Source organism: Narcine bancroftii, chromosome 3, assembly GCF_036971445.1.
Source record: "Narcine bancroftii isolate sNarBan1 chromosome 3, sNarBan1.hap1, whole genome shotgun sequence".
NCBI lineage: Eukaryota > Metazoa > Chordata > Chondrichthyes > Torpediniformes > Narcinidae > Narcine > Narcine bancroftii.
In genome coordinates, this window is record NC_091471.1 from 42,518,973 (window position 1) to 42,540,636 (window position 21,664).

At 40.9% G+C, this 21,664-nt stretch overlaps 1 protein-coding gene across 1 annotated transcript in view; it reads left to right on the top strand.

The window, feature by feature from the left end:
• Positions 1-21,664, top strand: part of dcc (DCC netrin 1 receptor) — a 718,171-nt gene that overhangs the window by 594,834 nt on the left and 101,673 nt on the right. Inside the window, exons 16-19 of the mRNA XM_069923064.1 lie at positions 2,138-2,233; positions 15,284-15,465; positions 17,490-17,628; positions 21,113-21,220. Of these exons, the coding sequence (XP_069779165.1) occupies positions 2,138-2,233; positions 15,284-15,465; positions 17,490-17,628; positions 21,113-21,220 (525 nt within the window). The remainder of the gene's footprint in view (positions 1-2,137; positions 2,234-15,283; positions 15,466-17,489; positions 17,629-21,112; positions 21,221-21,664) is intronic.

Genomic DNA, 21,664 nt, shown 5'->3' on the forward strand with positions numbered 1-21,664 from the left:
ATATAAACAAAATAGAGAGAGTGCAGAGAAGGTTCAGGAGAATGTTGACAGGATGTCAGGGTTTGAGTTACAAAGAAAGGTTGAGCAGCCTGGGGCTTTTCTCTCTGGAGCGTAGAAGATTGAGGGGGGATTTGATGGAGGTGTTCAAGATTTTAAAAGGGACAGAGAGAGTCAACGTGGATAGGCTTTTTCAATTAAGAGTGGGGGATATTCAAACCAGAGGCCATGGTTTGAGATTGAAGGGGGAAAATTATAAGGAGAACATGAGGGGAAATTTCTTCACGCAAAGGGTTGTTGGGATGTGGAATAAGCTTCTGGCAGAGGTGGTTGAAGCAAGGACGTTATTTACATTTAAGGAAAGGCTGGATAATTACATGGAGGGGAGAGGATTGGAGGGGTATGGAACAGGTGCTGGTCAGTGGGACGAGAAGGGTGGGGATTTGTTCCGGCATGGACTAGTAGGGCCAAACTGGCCTGCTTTGTGCTGTAAATGGTTATATGGTTGTATGGTTATATGATTGCTAATAGTAAATAAAGAAACATCTATGCTGAAACATTTAATTGAACTTCGTAATAAAATTGATAAAAAAGTTCCAGGATTGTTAGCTATGAATTTAAGTGACATCACCTTTTAACATTATTCTTTTTGGTCTGTGCCCAGTTGGAAAGTATACTCTATATTCTGACCCCAGTAGTTATAATTTTCAGAGACATCTTGATTTTCCATTGTAGATGTTGGAAAAAGCAGTATTACAGGTTCAACTCTATCCATATATTACATTAAAAAAAATAAATAAATAAGTGCAAAAGAAGAGAACGTTAGTGTATTTGGGTGATTGTTCATTTGGAATTCTGATGGCAGAGGGAAAGAAGCTCTTTTTGTACCATTGAGTGTTCATCTTCAGGCTCCTGTACCTGAAGTATAGTGAGAAGAGGGCATAGCCTAGATGGTGAGGGTCCTTAAGGGTAGAGGATGCTTTCTTAATTATCCCAATTAATCTCTTGTTGATCTCCCTGATGGAGTGAAGACTGATACCCATGATGGCACTGGCTGAGTTCACAACTCTATATTCTTTTCCTGTCCTGTGCATTGGTACCTCCATACCAGACCATGATGCAAACAGTCAGAATACTCTCCACAGGATACCTACAGAAATTTGGAAGAGTGTCTGCTGACATACCAAATCCCCTCAAGCCCATCACCAAGTCATTATTGCATCGACATGGAGGTCCCAGATCTTCAGAGATGTTGACACCCAGGAATTTTAAGTTCTTAACCCTTTCAACTGCTGACCCCTCAATAAGGACTGGTTTGTGTTCTCCTGATTTCCTCTTCCTGAAGTCCCAACTCAGTTCCTTAGTTCTGCAAGGTTCCTTGATTGCAAGGTTGTGGTGACACCTCTCAACTAGCTGACCTGTACGTTTCCTCATTGCTTTCTATGTTTGTGCCAATGACCATGGTATCATCTGAATATTTTTAGATGGCATTGAATTTTTCCTAATTACATATGAGTGTAGATGATTAGAGCATGGGATAAGCACGCATCCTTGAAATGCACCTATGTCAACTGATATTTTCTGTATAATATTTGATCATCTTCTAAAGGTAGATTGGAAGGCTGGAAATCACAGTGGCAAATGCGCTTTCTGGTGCAGGCAATATCGCAGCCTAACTTAATGCAATAGATGACCGCATGATCAGATGACAGAGGTCTCCAAGCTGACTAATGGAACAACAATCCATTATGAGTCTATTGTGACTTCAGGAGAGGAGACAGGCATAAAATGAATAGTCGTTTTTGTGATTAAAAAAATTCAAAAGAATACAATTTATGAATAGTTGTGACTTCATGAAAAGTTTATGGGTTTTAGATAATGAATTGCTTTATCTGGGTCAGAGCAAGTTCATGCGTTTAAAATCACACAGTAATTAGAACTAATTCTATTCAAAATAATTTTGATAGTTTTGATGAAACCTAGCAGCAGTGGGTATTAATTGGACTTAATTTTATAAAGGACTTTCCTTCTCTTTTCAAGTTCTTAACGAAGCATATTTCACGATAATCTGTTTAGCTCAGTGATTTGGTATTGGGAAGAATATGAAAAGCTGAAGCTAATCATGTGTTTTGCTTTGCAGAGCCAAGTTCTCATTACGTCATTTCTTTGAAGGCCTTTAACAATGTGGGCCAGGGAGTCCCCCTGTATGAGAGTGCCACCACCAGGGCATTATCAGGTAGGCTCCAGTTGGATAGATGGACGAGACATTCTGATAATACAAGTTTAAGTATCCAGATGATGTTTTCTAAAATATACTCTGCTGGGAATTCTCCATGGAAATCTGGAAATTTTCTTTCACCATTTACTTTATCATTGATGTTGAATTTTGGTACAATAGTGGAGCAGGCCTTTTGGCTCACTGCGTCAATGATCTACCTTAATCCCATCTATCAACATTGGGTTTGCAGCCTTCAATGCCTCAGTAATTCAAGTACTTGCCTAGACTATTCTTAAATGCTATGAGATTATATATTATTTTTTATATAAACATACAGCACAGTAACATGCCCTTTTGGCCCACAAGCCCATGCCACCCAATTATGCCCAATTAACCTACAAGACTGGTACATTTTGATTGGTGGGAGGAAACCGGAACCCCCAGGGAAAACCCATGCAGATAGAAGGAGAATGTACAAACTCCTTACAGACAGCGTGAGATTAGAACCCCAGACCCGATTATGGGCGCCGTAACAGCATTGTACTAACCAGTATGCCAATCATGCCGCCCCAATTATCTCCACCAATGTTTTAGGCAGTTCATTCCAGACATTAGCAACCTCTGTAAGAAAGAATTCTCCATCAGATGCTCTGTAAAATCCTACATCTCACTTTCAATTTATTCCCCCTTGACTTGAAACAATTCTTTCTCTCTACCCTAACAATGTTATATACCTCTGTCACATCTTCTCTGAGCCTTCCTCAGTATAGAGAAAGCAAAGCAAGTCTATACAATCGCTTCTTGAAATGAAATTCTCCAATCGAGACAATAACATAATGAAAAATTTTCTTTATCTTGTTGAAAGGTTCTAACCAGAAATGTTGACTCATGCCAATTCTGCTCAACCCACTGAGTTCCTCCAGCAGACTGTTTTTGCTCCAGATGTAACTCATAACCTATCTCCTCTGCACCTTTTCCAGCACAGTTGACTCCTTTCTGTAGTGTGGTCATCAGAACAGCACACAACATACCAGCTGTGGCTGACAGAGTTTCATAAAGTTAGAATACAATGTCCGAGCTACATATTCATGACAGATAAAGGCAATAGTGCTTTGTGCTTCCTTCACCACCTTAAACATTATTTTCAAGGATATATGGACATATCTAAAGGTCCCTCTGTTCATCAGCGCTCTCTAGAGGCCTACAAGTTTCTGTGTATATCCCACTCTTTCCCTTTATCTTCCCTTCAAAAATGACCCACTTCTGTGGGTAATTGAAACATTGGGTCTGTGTACCTTTGACTCAAGAGAATGGAAACCATGCATTTGAGTTAAATGGAAAAATTGACATAAAGTTTTAACTTAATTTGTAGTGCATTTTCTCAAAATATTATCTTTATGAGCTTTATCTTGGTTAATTTCAAAGGAAACAATTGTATATCCCAAAATTAAACCAAATACATTGCTTGCAAATCATGAAAAAAAAAGAATAATTCGGGGTTGAAGGAATTAAATTACCTCTTCTGGTCTAGAGACCAGTAAAGTTGTTTGTAGTGATGAAACAGATATCAATATGTCTTTAAACTCTCTCCAAAATTCTTCAGTAAATTAAGGAGCCCATATCTGCTTGTCAAAAGACCCAGGAAAAATAAGCAAATACAAGCAAATAACATTCACTCAACAGATGTCATAACCAATAACGATATCCAACAGGAGACTAATCGTCTACTCTTGACTACCCATCACCAAGTCCATCACCATTGATATCCTAGGGAGTGATTGAGCAAAATGTCAATTAGAAGAGCCACATAAAAACAAGGCTTCAGAGGAGTCAGATTGGATGCCTTTTGGTGACTATTCTCCACCTAACAGTGCAAAGCATTCCACCACCTTTTAACTATTGCTAATTAATTTTTAACACTTGATAAGTTACACTATAGATTTTGACTAATAATTGTATTTCTTTATTGATCGTGATTAGAAAAATAAAGATTCACTACATAGTTTGAAACAAAGTTCATTAACTGTTTATCTATGAGTCTTTCCATTATACATCTCTTAAGTTTAGCTTCACACCTTACAAAGCTCACTACTGTATTCAGAAGTTGCTCAGTCTATTCAAACCTGTATCCAGAGTTTTATCTGATCATTCCATGACACACCTTGTATACATTGCTTTGGACACCTCCAAGAATATGCTTTGATTTTGCAGGGAATTGTATACTATAGGTCCATTGCTTTCCTTACATACATTTGTGTTACTAATTCCCTCAAATTTCTCCTGGCTTTCATAATCACTTTAACCTTTAACAACTCAGATATCCTTGTCAGGTCTGAGAATAAACTCAGGGATAGTGGAATAGTTCAATGTTTGTAATGCTGTCAACACTATATTTTCACATTGGTGCTAGACAGCTGTCTAGATATCAACCTGAAAGCTATCTCAGCTATGTTTCCATGTTGAAATTGACTAATGTCTAAATGGCAGTGTGATCCATCAACAGTGCTGACCACATTTCATTGAGTTTCTTTCTGGTACTCTCTTCTCTGCCCCCTCTCTTTCTCCTCCTTCTATCTCTGTTAATCTGTCCCCTCCTTCTCTCTCTTTAACACTCATGCACGCCCGCATGAGCACGCACATGCAGGCACACACACCAAAGGCATAAATTAGTAGTATGATGCAATACTCTATTAACTTGGAGGATTGCAAATCTAACAGCTCTCAAGATCTGGACACCATCCAGAGTAAAGAAGCCCAACTAACTGACACCCCACCCTAAGTATTGATTCACTCCATCACCAAACCACAATGACAGATTGTGTACCATTTACAAGTGACAAGATTCCCAACCAGCAATGTCTACTACCAAAACAACATGAGTTACAAATCGAACACCCCTACATTTACATTAACCTCCAAGTCATACCCTTAACTTAGACACAAATTGCAAGTTCTTCACCATCACCAGGCCCAGCAACTTTCTCATCAACCACACTGTGGGAATTCAGGAGGGCAGATTTCCATTCCATTTTCAAGAGCAGTTAGCAATGGGTAATGAACACTAGCTTTGTTGGCAATGCCTAGAAATGCTTGAAATGAATAGCAACAATTTACAGATTGTAATAATTTTAAAGGGAATAAAAAAAACATTTTAAGGAATTCAACTCATCAGGCATCATTGTGAAGGCAAAAGGATGGTCAATATTTTGGTTCAACCCAAAACATCAACCTCCACAAATGCTGCTTGAATCGCTGAGTTTCTCCAGTGATTTATTTATTTTCATGTTGATTATTTTTCCTGTCAAGGATTCACTTATATTTCCCAACATTTATCCATTTTTTTTAGTTTAACCTGTGTTTAAACCGAAAATCTGCACCGTTTATGTAAAACATAGAACATCACAGCAAATTACAGGTACTTCAGACCATGATATTGTGCCTTCCTTGTAAACCTACTCAACAAACTAAACCTTTCCTACATCAAATCCATATCCCTTTGCCTGTCTAAGAATCTTTTAAACCTCTGTATTGTAACAGCCTCCATCACTATCCCTGGCATTAGATTCCAGACATCCACTATTAAATTGCTCTGACTTCTCCAATAAAATTTCTTCCCCTCACCTTAAGCCGATGTCCTCTGCTATTTGCTATTCTCACCGAGGGAAGAAAATGTGCTGGCTGTCTACCTTATCTGTGCCTCTCATAATTTTGTATTAAGCCACCTCTCATCCTTCTTCACTCCAAATGGAAAAGCCCTTGCTCCATTAACCTTGCCTCATAAGATATAGAACATAGAACACTACAGCACAGTAAAGGCCCTTATGCCCTCGATCTTGTGCTGATCCATATATTCCTTAATAAAATACTAAGCCCACCCTATCCTGTAACCCTCTATTTCCTTTCAGCCATGTGCCTGTCTAAGAGTCTCTTATAAATGCCCCTTAATGATTCAGCCTCCAACACAATCCCTGGGAATGTATTTCAGGTACCCACAACTCTCTGCATAAAAATACTTACCCCTGATGCTGTCCCTAAATTTCCCTTCCTTCACTTGCACATATATCCTCTGGTGTTTGCTATTTATGCCCTGGGAAATAGGGGCTAGCTGTCCACCTTATTTATGCCTCTCATAATCTTGTAGACCTCTCATCCTTCTACACTCCAAAGAGAAAAGTCCCAATTCTACTAACCTTGCCCCATAAGACTTGTTTCCCAATCCAGGAAACATTCTGATAAATCTCCTCTAAACCCTCTCCATCGCTTCCACACCTTCAGCTCCAACCACAACTCCTCCAACCTTCTTGTCATCAGCAAACGTACTGACACATTCTTCCAATTTTTCATCCAGGTCATTTATAAAAATCATAAAGAGCAGGGGTCCAAGATCAGATTCTTGCAGCACTCCACTAGTCACTGACCTCCAGGCAGAATACCTTCCTTCCACAACTACTCTGCTTTTTGCCTGCAACCCAATTTTTTTATATACATAGCCAAGGTTCCATTGATCCCATGCCTTTTGCCTTTCTGGATGAGTCTCTTGTGGGGGACCTTGTCATATGCCTTGCTAAAATCCATGTAGATCACATTTACCACCCTACCCTCACCAATTTCTTTTGTTGCCTCCTCAGAAAACTCAGTTGAGCTCATAAAGCACGACCTTCCCTTCTCAAAGCCATGCTGACTATCCTTGAGTAGCCTTGACTTCTCCAAATGCTCATAGATCCTATCCTTAAGAATCCTCTCCATTAGTTTGTACACCACTGAAGCGAGACTCACCGGTCTAACCTTGAGTAGCCTTGACTTCTCCAAATGCTCATAGATCCTATCCTTAAGAATCCTCTCCATTAGTTTGTACACCACTGAAGCGAGACTCACCGGTCTAAAATTCCCAGGTTCTCCCTATTACCTTTTTTAAACTAGGGGACTATATTTGCCATTCTCCAATCCTCTGACACCTCCCCTGTGGCCAAAAAGGATTTAAAGATCATTACCATTGCCTCAGTTATCTCTTGCCTCACTTCCTACAGCAGCTTGGGGTATATCGCATCTGGCCCCAGGAGTTTATCAATCTTGATGCTTTTAAGAAGATCCAACACTTAATCTCCACATTGTTCAGCACAGAGGCCTGTTTTATTTTGACCTCGCCCTGATCAAGGTCCTTTTCTCTTGTGAATACTGAAGCAAAATATTCATTTAGGACCTCCCCAACTTCCTCTACCTCCAGACACATGTTACCTCCTTTATCCTTTAGCGGCCCCACTTTCATTCTTTCACCCTTCTATTCTTCACATACGCATAGAACTCCTTGGGGTTCTCCATAATTCTACACGCCAAAACCTTCTCATGCCCCCTTCAAACTCTCCTAAGTCTTTTCTTAAGCTCCTTCCTGGCTACCATATATTTCTCATGAGGCTTTCCTGCTTCCTGCCTCCTATATCTAACATATGCTTCTTTCTTCCTCTTAACTATTTGCTTCAGCTGCTTAATCAACCACGGTTCCATTTTCCTACCATATTTTCCTTGTCCTAGTGAGATAAACCTTCCTGAACCCAGCACAAATGGTCTCTTAACATCCTCCACATTACTTCTGTGCTTTCACCCTTGAACATCTGTTTCCAATTTTCTCTAGTTCCTGCCTCATCCCTTCATAATTAGCCTTTCCCCACTTAAGCACATTCCTATTTTGGCTGTTTTTATCCTTTTCCATAGCAATGTTGGAGCATAGGGAGTTATGGTCACTCTCACCAAAATAGTCCCCCACCTAGAGGACTGCCACCTGACCAGGTTAATTGCCCAGTATTAGATCCAGTATGGCCTCTCCTCTCGTCTTCTTGTCCACATCCTGTGTCAGGAATCCTTTCTGAGCACACCTGACAAATTCATCCCCATCCATCCCTCTTGCAGTCATGAGGTTCCAGTCAATATTAGGGAAGTTGAAGTCACCCATAACTACAACCCTGAACCATTCCAGAATCTGCCTACTTATCTGCTCCTTAGTGTCCTGAGGACATTTGGAGGCCCAGCACAGAGATAGCTCCTTTCCTATTTCTGACTTCCACCCACACCAACTCACTGGACACTCCCTCTACAGCATCCTCCCATTCTAAAGCAATGATACTGTCCCTGACCAGTAATGCAAATCTCCCTCCTTTTCTACCCCAATCCTATTCCTTTTAAAACATCTAAACACCAGCACCTGCATCAGGTAATCCTGCCCTTCCTCCAGCCAAATTTTATTCATTGTAGTTCCATGTATTGATTCAATATATTCTCCAATCCAGGCAATATCCTAGTCAATCTATTCTGCACCCTCTTCAGAGTTTCGACATCCTGTAATGCGCTGATCAGAACTGAATGCAATATTCCAACTGTGGTCTAACTAGAGCTTTTCGAGCTGCAACATTATCTCTGGGCTCTTGAACTCAATCCCTGACTAATAAAGCCCAGCATACCATAAGCCTGTTCAACTAGAGTTGCAGCCCAGTGACCCATTGTTCTTCCACACTTTTAACAATCGAGCCATTAACCACGTACTCCATCTTCATGCGTTACCCAAAAAGGATCACTTCACACTTATCCAGGTTGAAACACCGTCACTTCTCCGCCCAACTTTGCATCCTGTCTATATCCTGTTGCAATCTACGACACATTAAAACTTCATGTCATCTGCAAAGTTACTGATAAATCCTTCCACTTCTGTGTCCAGGTCATTTATAAAAATCAGGAAGAGCAGGAGTCACAGAAGGGATCCCTGCAGAACTAACTAGTTAATGACTCCTAGACAGAATATGTTCTATCTACTACTGCACTCTGTTTTCTGCACGCAAGCCAATTCTGAATCCAAACAGCCAAGGTTCCATGGATCACATGACTTATGTCCTTATTATTGAGTCTACCGGGGGCGGCGGGGGGAGGGGGTTCCTTGTCAAATGCCTTACTAAAATCTATATATACCCTATTCATCCTTCATCAATTTCTTTTGTTACTTCCTCAAAAAACCCAATTAGATTTATGAGGCACAAACTGGCTCTAACAAAGCAAAGCTGACTATCTTTGAGAAGATCATGTTTCTCTAAATGTTCATAAATCCTGTCCCTAAGTATATTCTCCAATAGTTTTCCCACCACTGGCAGAAGACTCACTGGTCTTTAATTCCCAGGATTCTCCCTCTTACCTCTTTTAAACAAGAGGACTTATTTTGCCATTCTCCAATCCTTTAGTTCCACTCCCCCCCACCTCCCCCCCAACCCGTGGCCATGGATGACTTGTTCTATTCTGATCACTCATTGACCAATATCACTCTGTTGAACATTGAAGCAAAGTATTCAATCCGCCTTCACCTATTTCCTCTGTCGCAAGTGGAAAGATTTATCAGTAACTTTGCAGATGACATGAAATTTTAATGTGTTGTGGATAATATAGAAGGCTGTCGTAGATTGCAACAGGATATAGACAGGATGCATAGTTGGGTGGAAAACTGATGGCATTTCAACCTAGATAAGTGTGAAGTGATCCATTTTGAGTAACGCATGAAGATGGAGTACGTGGTTAATGGCTCGATTGTTAATCCTTTATGATTAAACATAATCATTTTATTATTTACGTATGCATAGAACGTCTTTACGTTTTCCATCCTTCTTATGTAAGCCTTCTGATGCCCCTTCTAACTCTCTTAAGTTCCTCTCTGGTTACTATATAATTCTCATGAGCCCTCTTGTCTTTTGCTTCTTAAACCGTATCTATTCTTGCTTCTTCCTCTTAACTAGATGTTTAACCTCTTTTGTCATTATGTTCCCTTATCCTCCAATGTTTTCCTTGTCTCAGTGGGATAAACTTATCTAGAACCTTGCACAAGTGATTCCTAAACATCCTCCACATTATTTCTGTGCTTTTCCCTGAGAACATCTGTTCCCAATATACTTTCCCAAGTTTCTGACTAATCTCATCAGAATTAGCCCTTCCCCGATTAGGCACTTTATCATTTGCTCTTCTCTTATTCTTGTCCATATCTATGCTAAAGGTCAAGGAGTTGAGGTCGCTATCACTGAAATGCTCCCCCACCAAGAGGTCTGTTAGAGTACCTGACCAGGTTCATTACCCAGTATCTAGTGTGGCCTTCCTTCAAGTCAGCTTGTCCACATACTGCATCAGGAATCCTTCTTGGACACACCTGACAATTCTCCTCTTGCAATCAAGAGGTGACAGTAAGTATTATGGAAGTTGAAGTCTCCCTGTTACTTTTGCACCTTTCCAAAACCTGCTTATTTATCTGCTGCACAGTGTCCTGAGGGCTTTATGAATGAACTTCAATGTTCAATAGCCTACCTGTTTTTCTCACCAAGTAAACACATCCATTTTCTCCACTGTGGATCTTAGTGCTTCAATTATTTTGGATGATTCTATTTTGTTTTCATTTTGTATATTGTACTCAGTAATTCTCATAGTATCAAGAGCTCATAGCATTTTTTCACCCATAGCTTTGATAAGATTTTGTTCTGTTTGGAAGGTTTAGGATTGAGGAGTTCTAAGCATCTGGCTATTATATTATACAATGATGCAGAATTTATTTTGAATGGCTCTTAATGGAAATTACCCTTTTTTAACACGCTGATGTAGATCAATGTTAAGCAATCTTCATAATTGTTCTGAAAATGTGTCTCAAGTGCCTTTTATGGACACAGATACGAATCCATATTATTGGCTGCTTTTGATCCTCGTGTCAATTCCACACTTTTGCCAGTTATTGATTAAAAACAACCTGACCTTTGCATGCAAAGATTTCCATTGTAAAGTAGTCACCAACTCTATTTAATTGAATTGCCTGGCTAACAGCTTTTTGTGTCAAACTATTGACCCCACTCTCAGGTAGAATATTCTACAAGAAGCGTAAAGAGTAGAGGGAAACAGAATTAATGCCTCAGTTCAATGAGTTTTTAGGCCTTTGCTCTCTGATAGAATCTATTTGTTCATCTGTCTCTTGGTGTAAGCATCTGCATATTTTTAAAAGAATAACTGCTTGTTTAAAAGCTGATATATGCTCAACAATGTTGAGCTTGAAAGAAATATCATAAATAAGGATCTTTATTTGAACTGAAGTTCAGATTTGGAAATCTGGCCTAATAATCTGCTTTATTCAAATTTCCTCTTCTGGTTTATCCTTAATGCACAGACACTCATCCCAACACACAGAATAGGTCCACTAGCTATAACTTTTCTCCATAGTTTTAAATTATTTTAAACATCATTATTGTCAATCAAAAGCAGAGGTTAATGTAGAGAGACTTAAAGTGAAATGACCAGGTGCTGGCAGTATTGTTTTGCTGACCAAAGCTCAGTGAAAAAGACACTTTCAAGCCAACCTCCTTTCTCTGTGCAAATTTTTGGTGAATCTTTCCAACCCGCGTTTTGCCATTTTCTTTACTCCTGCCTTATACCTTCTTCATTCTTCCAGGTTCAGTTTCGTCTTCCTCATTGCTCTTCAACTTATGTCATCAAATAATGATTTAATAATCCCTTCTGAGAGTTAGCAACCTCCAGAAAAATTGAGAATGGGGTCTTCCCCTTTTTCTGAATGACCTCCAGGTACTCTTGTGTCCTTCTCTTCAGCTTTCTAAGTATCCTCCTTATCATACAAAGGATCCTCATTCATATAGATTTGATTAAACTGATTTTTTTTCCATTATACAGGCTGTAACAGGAGTTTATATCGATCTTCATTACAATCTGATTGTGATTAAGTCACTTTTTGATTGCATCATAGAAGTTGAAATTCCAAACAATAGGAGAAAAAAATTAACTGAAATTATTGAAACTAAAAAAAGCAATATTCATCATCAAATGTTTGAATCAACAAATACATGATTGGTCTCTCTCTGATTTATAAAGTTCTATAGATTTCATTCACATATATCTCTCACAAAATTAGACTGATTCCTCACTTTCAGTTCAGCAATGGGGGTGGGGGGGTGGGGGGGAACACAATGGTTTTGATGAGACACAGATAACTTTTGGAAGAGTTAATTAAGGCATTGCAAATTTCTGTTAGTCCTTTTCTATGGTGTAACATGGAGACTTAAAGGCAAATTGATCTCATGACCTCTGGGACTTCACTTTAACAAGTTTTGGTCTTCCAGGAATGAAGTTTTGTGTAGGAAGGTAAAACCAATTTTGAATCCCACAAAGAGTCAAATTATTATCCTGCGATTACTGGAAAGAGCGTAAGTGTCAAAAGTGTCGTGGCAAACAAGCCAGACAATTATTGTAGTCCATAGCTATTTCACCATGGTATACTGCATGTGAACCCTGCTTGCTGAGGTGATTTTTTGCAATAAAGTGAGAATAGACTTTGCAAGAGAGATATTTTGGCATTACCCAAATAACCAATTGTTAAAGTTCTCATCTGCTCAAAGAATTGCTTGGGGTCCATCTTATAAAATATATAAAAAAATACAATTGCACTACAACTGGATGGAGGCCTGTAGTGAGGAATCGCAAATAAAAACAGAAATGCCTGAAATCCTCAGAAAGTCAGGGAACAACTGTGGAGAAAGAAACAGTGTTAACATTTCAAGTTAATTACATTTTTTCAGAATTGAGAAAAGTAATAAATTAAACATAAATTAAGATAAGGAGGAATGGGTGTAGAGAACAACGTCTGTGATAGACCAAGGGGAACTGAATGAGACAAGTGATCGTGATGGCAACTCAGAGAGGGAGGTATCATTGGAGCTGATGAGATTTGAGGAGCTGTTAATCAAAGGAAAAGTAAGAAGGAAGGGAAGGAGAGAGAGAATAAATGCTGGAACTGAAATACAAAATATTGCAGGCAAAGAGGAAAGATTGCAAATACAGGTACACTATCTGGACACCTAAAATCCGGAAAGCTCCAAAATCCGGCAAGTGGGGAAAGAGAAGGCAGTGTGAGTCGGGCAGGCGAGAAGGAGAGACTGGCAGCGCGAGTCGGGCGGATGAGAGACCGGAAATACGAGTCGGGCGGGCGAGGGGGAGAGACCAGCAGCGCAAGTCGGGCGGGCGGGAGACCAGCAGCGCGAGTCAGGCGGGTGAGGGGGAGAGATAGGCAGTGCAAGTTGGGCAGGTGAGAGACTGGCAGCACGAGTCGGGCAGGCGAAGGGGAGAGACCAGCAGCACGAGTCACGCGGGGGAGAGACCGGCAATGTGTGTCAGGTGGGCGAGGGGGAGAGACCAGCAGCACGAGTTGTGTGGGGGAGAGACCAGTAGTGCGTGTTAGGCGGGTGAGGGGGAGAGACCAGCAGCGCAAGTCGGGCGGGCGGGAGACCAGCAGCGCGAGTCGGGCAGGTGAGGGGGAGAGATAGGCAGTGCGAGTTGGGCGGGTGAGAGACTGGCAGCGCGAGTCGGGCAGGCGAGGGGGAGTGACCAGCAGCACGAGTCACGCGGGGGAGAGACCGGCAATGTGTGTCAGGTGGACGAGGGGGAGAGACCAGCAGCACGAGTTGCGTGGGGGAGAGACTAGTAGTGCGTGTCAGGCGGGTGAGGGGGAGAGACCGGCAGTGCAAGTTGGGCGGGGGAGAGACTGGCAGTGCGAGTCAGGCAGGTGAGGGGGAGAAACCGGCAGTGCGATTTGGGCGGGCGAGAGATTGGCAGTGCGAGTCGGGCAAGCGAGGGGCAGAGACCAGCAGCACAAGTCACGCGTGGGAGAGAGACTGGCAGTGCGAGTCGGGCAGGCGAGGGGCAGAGACCAGCAGCAAAAGTCACGCGTGGGAGAGAGACTGGCAGCGTGTGTTAGACGGGCGAGGGGGAGAGACCAGCAGCACGAGTCGCTTGGGGGAGAGACCGGCAGCGTATGTCAGGCGGACCAGGGGGAGAGGCTGGCAGCGCGAGTTGGGCAGGCGAGAGACCAGCAGCACGAGTCAGGCAGGTGAGGGGGAGAGACTGGGAGTGCAAGTTGGGCGGGCTAGAGATCGGCTCCGTGAGTCGGTTGGGTGGAAGACCGACAGTGCGAGTCAGGTGGGTGAGGGGGGGCGTGGTGAGATGGGCAGCACAATTCGGGTGGGTTTAAATCTGGCTTTCTGAAATCTGAAAAAATCTGAAATTCGGGACACACTGTCCCCCAAGGGTTCCGGATAAATGATTGTGTACCTATATTGGAAAATTGGAGCAACATAATAAACAGTGGAGGAACTCAGCAGGTCAGGCTCCATCCATGGAAGGAGATAGATGAACGTTTTGGGCCAAAATGTTGACTCTCTTGTTTTTCATGGATGCGGCCTGACCTGCTGAGTTCCCGTTGGATTTTGTATGATGCCACAGAATACTGAATGTCTGTAATAGCTACAAAACATGAGAGACACTCAGCAGGGCATGCAGCATTTGTAATGAGAGTAGTAGTTAACCTTTCAGCTTGATTACTTTCCTCATATAAACCGGGAATGCTGGTTTTCAAAGTTTGGTAAATTCAGTGTTGTCCTGAACGCTCCAACATGCTGAGTCAGAAGATGAGCTGCTGCTGTTTGTCAAGCTGAAGAACAATTGGAAAAAAGAAATAAGCACAGAATGGATTTTCTTCTGAAGGTCTCAGCCTCAGCATGCCTCTTTCCTCCTTTGCGGTGCTCTGTGGTCAATGGCTTTTTATCTCCTGATGTGGTTCACTGTTAAGCTTTATTGAGAAAACTCTTGTCATATATGTTGGAACATATTAAAGCCACAGCATCAGTGCAAACCAAGAGCTAACCACAATACATGAGCAAGGTTATGTACCTTGATCAAAGAAAACAACACATCAACATGGTTTTAGAACCACATTTAGCTTCGGCATAATTTAATGAAATTGCCCCATTATTCATCAGCGTTGAATTATTCATGTTTGCTGAATCTGATGGCTTGACTGACTGAATTAACACGATCTTTTTGTATAATTTTCTTTTTCATTTCATACCATTTTATTTTGTATTATCACTTCTTGTATATTGCCACTGTTTCCTCTCTCTGCTCCTTGATTTGATGCATGTTTTCTTTACTGCCATGTCCCAGACCCTGTTGATCCCTTAGATGTTGATTTGTTTCATTTGTTCGATGACCTCCCTACCTCAGTTCCAGATACCTCCACCCCCATGCTACCACCTGTAGGTGTCCAAGCAGTCGCTGTCAGTCATGACTCTGTCAGGGTCAGCTGGGCGGATAACTCGGTGCCTAAAAACCAGAAGGTATCATCAGACATCCGTTTTTATACTGTTCGATGGAAGACAAGCTACACTGCAAACGCTAAGTACAAAGTAAGTGAACATTCACATGAAGCTTCTTTCTTTTTATGATATTACTGTATATGTCAGCTTAATAAGACGCTATTTCAACCTTTAAGTTATCATGTTAAAACCAGGAGTTGTATGGGAAGCTGGATTAATAGTAGTGTTATATTAAAATAATAAAAATGTATTAAAGATCTGTCTAACAGAGTTAACAATTGCCATTTGCAGCAGCTGTTGAACAGTTAACAACCAGCCAGGATTCCAGGGTGTGCTCTGCTTACACTCCCTGGGCAGGCTTATTGCAATAAATCTCTCAGTGACCAGTTACCCATGTTTTTAAACGTTTAAAGACAGGGTTTCTTGGCAAGGCTCAAGTTTTTACTAATGTGGAGTGAGAGGAGGCACTGCACATTGGCCGATTCTAGAGAAGCATATAGCAGTCAAGGACCATGATCAGCGTAAAAATGGAAACGTGGTACCAAGAAATAAAATGAGCATTTCATATTTTAACCCAGTTACCTTATATGTGGACATATACAAGTTTGAAGTTGAATCTGTAATTTGAAATTAAAATCATTTGTTGCTTCATTATGCTGTTTAGTTCCTTTGATTAAAGAAGTTGGTAGGACAAAGAAAACACTTCTGTGATACAATATGATATGATGCCTTTATTGTCATTTAAGACCAGACGGTAAAAGAGTAGACAGTAAAAAAGGAGATTCATTCTTCCAAACCATAATGCTACCTACACATCTGGAGATTACACAAAAACAATGTAGACGACGCCATTCCTACACTAGACAAAACAAAACTACTGATGTTTTACTGGATAAATGAATAAAACACAGCAGGAAAATTCTGCATTCACCTGCTGGGCTCTGTACAGTTAATTATAATCAACTAATGTAACAACAGAATTTGTTATAAACTTAATTACCTGCAAAATCTGTTGTCTTGAATTTTCTTTATGTCTGGGCTCAATCGCAGTCTAATTAGTATGCCAACCTTATAATACTGGGCTGCCATGCACAAATTCCATGGGAAACAATCGGTTGCTCTTTTCCAAACCAATCTTTTAAGGTGAAAGAAAGACCAGTCTGACATGTTTTTTTCTCTTGAGCATTTCACCTCAGTCTGCTCCAGAGTTCCTGATATCTTGTGTGCTGCCAAGGTAGAGACATTGGACTTTCCTGTCATAGGATACATCTTACCTGATCAGCTGCCCACAGACTGCAGATGGCATCAAAGTTACATTTGTAGTACCTGATGATGACCATGTCAGAATCAGTATCAGAATCAAATTTATTGTCACGAGCACGTGTCATGAAATTTGTTGTTTTGCGGCAGCAATTTTATGCAGAATAATTGTTAGTTCGGAAATCTAGTAGTAGAGGGGAAGAAGCTGTTTTTATAATGTAGAGTGTGTGTCATCAGGCTCCTGTACCTCCTTCCTGATGGTAGCAGTGAGAAAAGGTCATGGCCTGGGTGGTGAGGGTCCTTGAGGTAGAGGCTACATTTTTGAGGCACCACATCGTACATTAGATATCCTTAATGAAGAGAACACTAATGACCATGAAAGTGTTGGCTGTGTTTACACTCCTCTGTAGCCTGCCAGTGATGTAACCAGCCAGAATGCTCCCCATGGTACATCTGTGGAAAATTCTAAGAGTCCTTGGTGACATATCAAATCTCTTCAAACTCCTCAGAGTACAGCTGCTAGCAAGCATTCTTCCTGATTCCGTGATCACAGCTTTTTGTTCCTAGAAAACCGTTCATATTGTGATTTTCTGTGACATGAAACTGCGTCATCGATGCACACGTCAAAAGACATGAGACAAGAAAAGTTTTTATTTTGATTATTTGATTTTTTTTTACATATATTGCCTGAAAAAAAGTATTCTCTTCTAAATTTTAGTATGTAATTTGTGAATTCTGTAAGGGCAAATTTCTATTAGCCAAGTGAGGAAGTTTCAGAATTAAATTTTCTTGAAGTACATTATCTGTCTAATCAATAACTCAGCTCCAGTGCTTCCTCCCTTTTAATTATATAGTCTGTGGAGGCAACGACATTGAGTCACACGGTTACAAATCTCAAACCCAACACCATGTATGAGTTCTCTATCATGATAACCAAAGGGCGACGGTCAAGCACATGGAGTATGACAGCACATGCTACAACGTATGAGGCTGGTGAGTCTTTGTAAACTGTCTTTGGAAAGTCAGCTGGTATAATAATATTGATATGTTTTGTTGGCTGTATGAATGGGTAAGCTCATACTCAAGAACTTGCAGCGATGAAGCCATTGATTTTCACTTTCTTCACAAAATGTAAGCACAGATGGAAAGCATTAGTTATACCTTGTTACACCTTTATGCACATTGAAGAAATTAGAATGATAGAATCAATCAGCACAGTATCAGGCCCTTTGGCCCATCTTGTTTGTGATGGCTCATCTACATTAATCTTATTTGGCAGCAATTCCTGCACATAGTCTGTACACTTCTGTGCATTTGTAATTGTGTCCTAGGCCCCATCCATCTTTGACTATTTGACTAATTACCTTCCTTGAATCATAAGGTCTGAAGAAGTGGGAAGATGGGTGCATGCATGACCTGTCCTTTAATATCTCAGCAGCTTTCCTGAGACAGAGAAGGCATAGACTGAGTTGACAGAGAGGAGGCTGGTTTGCATGATGGCCAGAGCTGTATTCGCAACTCTGCAGTTTTTTGCACCATTGGTTGGACAGGCAGGATACTTTCTCCAGTGCATCTATAAATGTTTATGGGAGACCTCAGGAACATAGAACACTACAACGCAGTATAGGCCCATCAGTCCTCAATGTTTTGCCAACCCAAATATTCCTTAAAAATGTACTAAACCCTCCCTACACCATAACCCTCTATTTGTCTTCCATCCATGTGCCTGTCTGATAGTCTTTTAAAGGCGCCTAATGTTTCAGCCTCCACCACCATCCTTGGCAAGGCATTCCAGGCACCCATAACACTCTGAGTTAAAAATTTGCCCCTGATATCTCCCCTAAACTTCCCTCCTTTCACTTATATCCATGTCCTCTGATGCTTGCTATACCTGCCCTGGGATAAAAACATTGGCTCTCCACTTTATCTATGCTTCTCATAACCTTGTAGACCTCCATTAAGTTTCCATTCATCCATCTACACTCCAAACAGAAAAGTCCCAGCTCTGCTAACCTTGCCTCATAAGACTTATTTTCCAATTCAGACAACATCCTGGCAAATCTTCTCTGTTCCTTCGCCATAGCTTCCATATCCTTCAGATAATGAGGTGAGCAGAACTGAATGGAATACTCTATGTCTGGTCTCACCAGAGATTTGTAGAATTTCCACATGACTTCTTGACTTTTAAATTCAACCCCCCTTTTATTGAAGCCCTACATCTCATAGGCCTTCTTAACAATCCTATTAACCTGCACAATGACCTTAAGGGATGTATGGATTTGGACCCCAAGGTCTCTCTGTTCATCCACACTCTTAACTAAATGATTATTAACCCTGTACTCAGCCTTCTGGTTTGTCCTTCCAAAATGCATCAGCTCACACTTATCCGGATTGAACTCCATCTGCCACTTTTCCACCCATCTCTACATCTTGTCTACATTGTTTTGTAACCTTCAACACCTTTCTGCTCCATCCACAACTCCTCCAACCTTTGTATCATCCACAAACTTACTGACCCATCCTTCCACCTCTTCATCTAGGTCATTTATACAAATCACAAAGAGTGGGAGAATCTAGAACAGATCCTTGCATAACTCCACTCGTCACTGGCCTCCAGACAGAATACTCTTCTTCCACTACTACTCTCTGTTTTCTACATGCAAGTCATTTTCTTATCCACACATCCAAGGTTCCATGCATCCCATGTCTTATAACTTTCTGAACAAGTCTCTCATGGGGGAATTTATCTAATGCCTTACTAAAATTCAAACAGACCACATCGACCGGCCTACCTTCATTAATTTCCCTTCCCTGCATCTTCAAAAAACTCAATTAGACTTCTGAGGCACAATCTTCCCTTCCCTTCACTTAGTCATAAAACTATTCTTGAGTAGACTGTATTTCTCCAAATGCTCATATATCCTATCCTTAAGCATCCTCTCCAATAGTTTACACACCTACCACTCTATAATTCCTAGGATTCTCCCTATTACCTTTTTTTAAAACAAGGGGACCACATTTACCATTTAAAAATTTTTCAGCATCTTCCCTGTAGCCAAAGAGGATTCAAAGTTCATAGCCATTGCACCTTACTTCCCATAGCGACCTGGGATATATCGCATCCTGCCCCAGGGACTTATCAATTTCAATGTTTTTGAGAAGATCCAACACTTCCTCTTCCTTCAGCTCAACATCATCCAGCACACAAGCCTGCAATATTCTGACCTCGCACTGATCAAGGTCCTTTTCTCTTGTGAATACTGAAGCTAAGTATTCATTTAGGACCCCACCAACCACCTCCACATCCATATTGTCTCCTTTATCCTTTATTGACCTCACCTTCATTCTTATATCATCCTTCTGTTCTTCACATAAGGATAAAACATCTTGGGATTTTCCTCATTCCTACATGCCAAGGCCTACTAATGCCCTGTTTGAAGTCCTTTCTCCTAAATCTTTTCTTAAGCTCCTTCCTGGACATCGTATACTTCTCATGATCCTTTCGTGTTTCCTCCTTCCTGTAACTAATATATGTTTCTTCTTCCGCTTGACTAGCTGCCTCACCTATTTTGTCAATCACGGTTTCCTTTTCCTAACACCTGAACATGCTGAATTTTGTCATTCTTCTGAGAAAGTACACTTGATGGCACAGTTTTTTGGTCCTATCATCAACATGGTGGGAGATATTAAATCTTTAAAAACTTGAAGTTCTCCACCTCAGCACCATTAATACATATGGAAATGTGTGCTCCTCACCATTCCTCAAGTCAGTGACCAGCTCCACGATGGCAGTGTCATCTGCAAGCTTAAAATAAATTTTACCAGTATTATCACAGGGTCATGAGTGTATTAGGCAGACAGTAAGGGGCTAAGTTCCCAGCCTTTTGGGGTACTGGTGTTAAGAATTATCAGGAAGGAGGTCTTGTCACTGCTTGTAGTCTGCAGGTCAGGAAGTCAAGGATTGACTTGAAAGATAGGATGCTGAAACCTATTTCTTGGTGTTTGGGGACTACTTCATTTGCAACTATGGTGTTGAAACCAGAGTTACAGTCCATAAATAGGCATCTGAAATAAATATCTAGAATTCTAGGTCCTTGGGATAACCATTGACCAGAAAGTGAACTGGAGTAACCATTTGCATAATGTGGCTGCAACTACAGGTCAGAGGCTTGGAATCCTCTGTGGCAAGTAACTCCTTCTGAACTCTGTCTAGCCAGCAAACCACTTACAATGCTCAAGCCAGCACTGTGATGGAATGAACCTTATCATTTATTAGGAGTGTACCCTTCTCTAGGCTTACAATATGGGTCAAAATGAAGAATGGAATACTCATAGATTGAAATTTTAAAATGTTCTGCTTTGAATTAAGATTCATTTCACTTGACCTTACCAGTATCATTACAAATTGTCAGCCCTAATAATCCACAATTCACATAACATTGCTATCTCTTCCCTCTAATTTGAACTCGGATAACAGCTCCCACCTCAGCCCCAAAGGACCTGACTGTCATTAGCAGGGAAGGGAAGCCTCGAGCCATCATCATTAGCTGGCAACCACCAATGGAGGCCAATGGAAAAATTACAGGTAAATGCAAAGCTACATTTGTAAGAAACCATTTCCCTTGATACAGTTCGTTTTCAATTCTCATCACGGAAGAGTTAGGTAAACCATTTTAAAACTGAATTGATTCTATTAATGCTTATTCTTATTTCAAATAAAAATCTTATTTCACTTTTAAGTTAAAATTCATGTTTTAAAGTATTGTCTGTACTATTGCTAGATTTTCAAGGGTGATCCATCCTCTGAAGACCTCTCAAGTATTTTTTTAGTTGAACAAGGAAGTCTGCAGACACTGTGATTGTAGTAAAAACACACACAAAAGTGCTGGAGAAACTCAGCAAGTCACACAACATGCAAATTAAGCAAAGATATATAACCAATATTTTGGACCTGAGCCCTTCATCAAGGTATGAGCGGAAAGCAGGCAGGCATTTCAAAACCATGGCACAAACACAAGGAACATCCCAA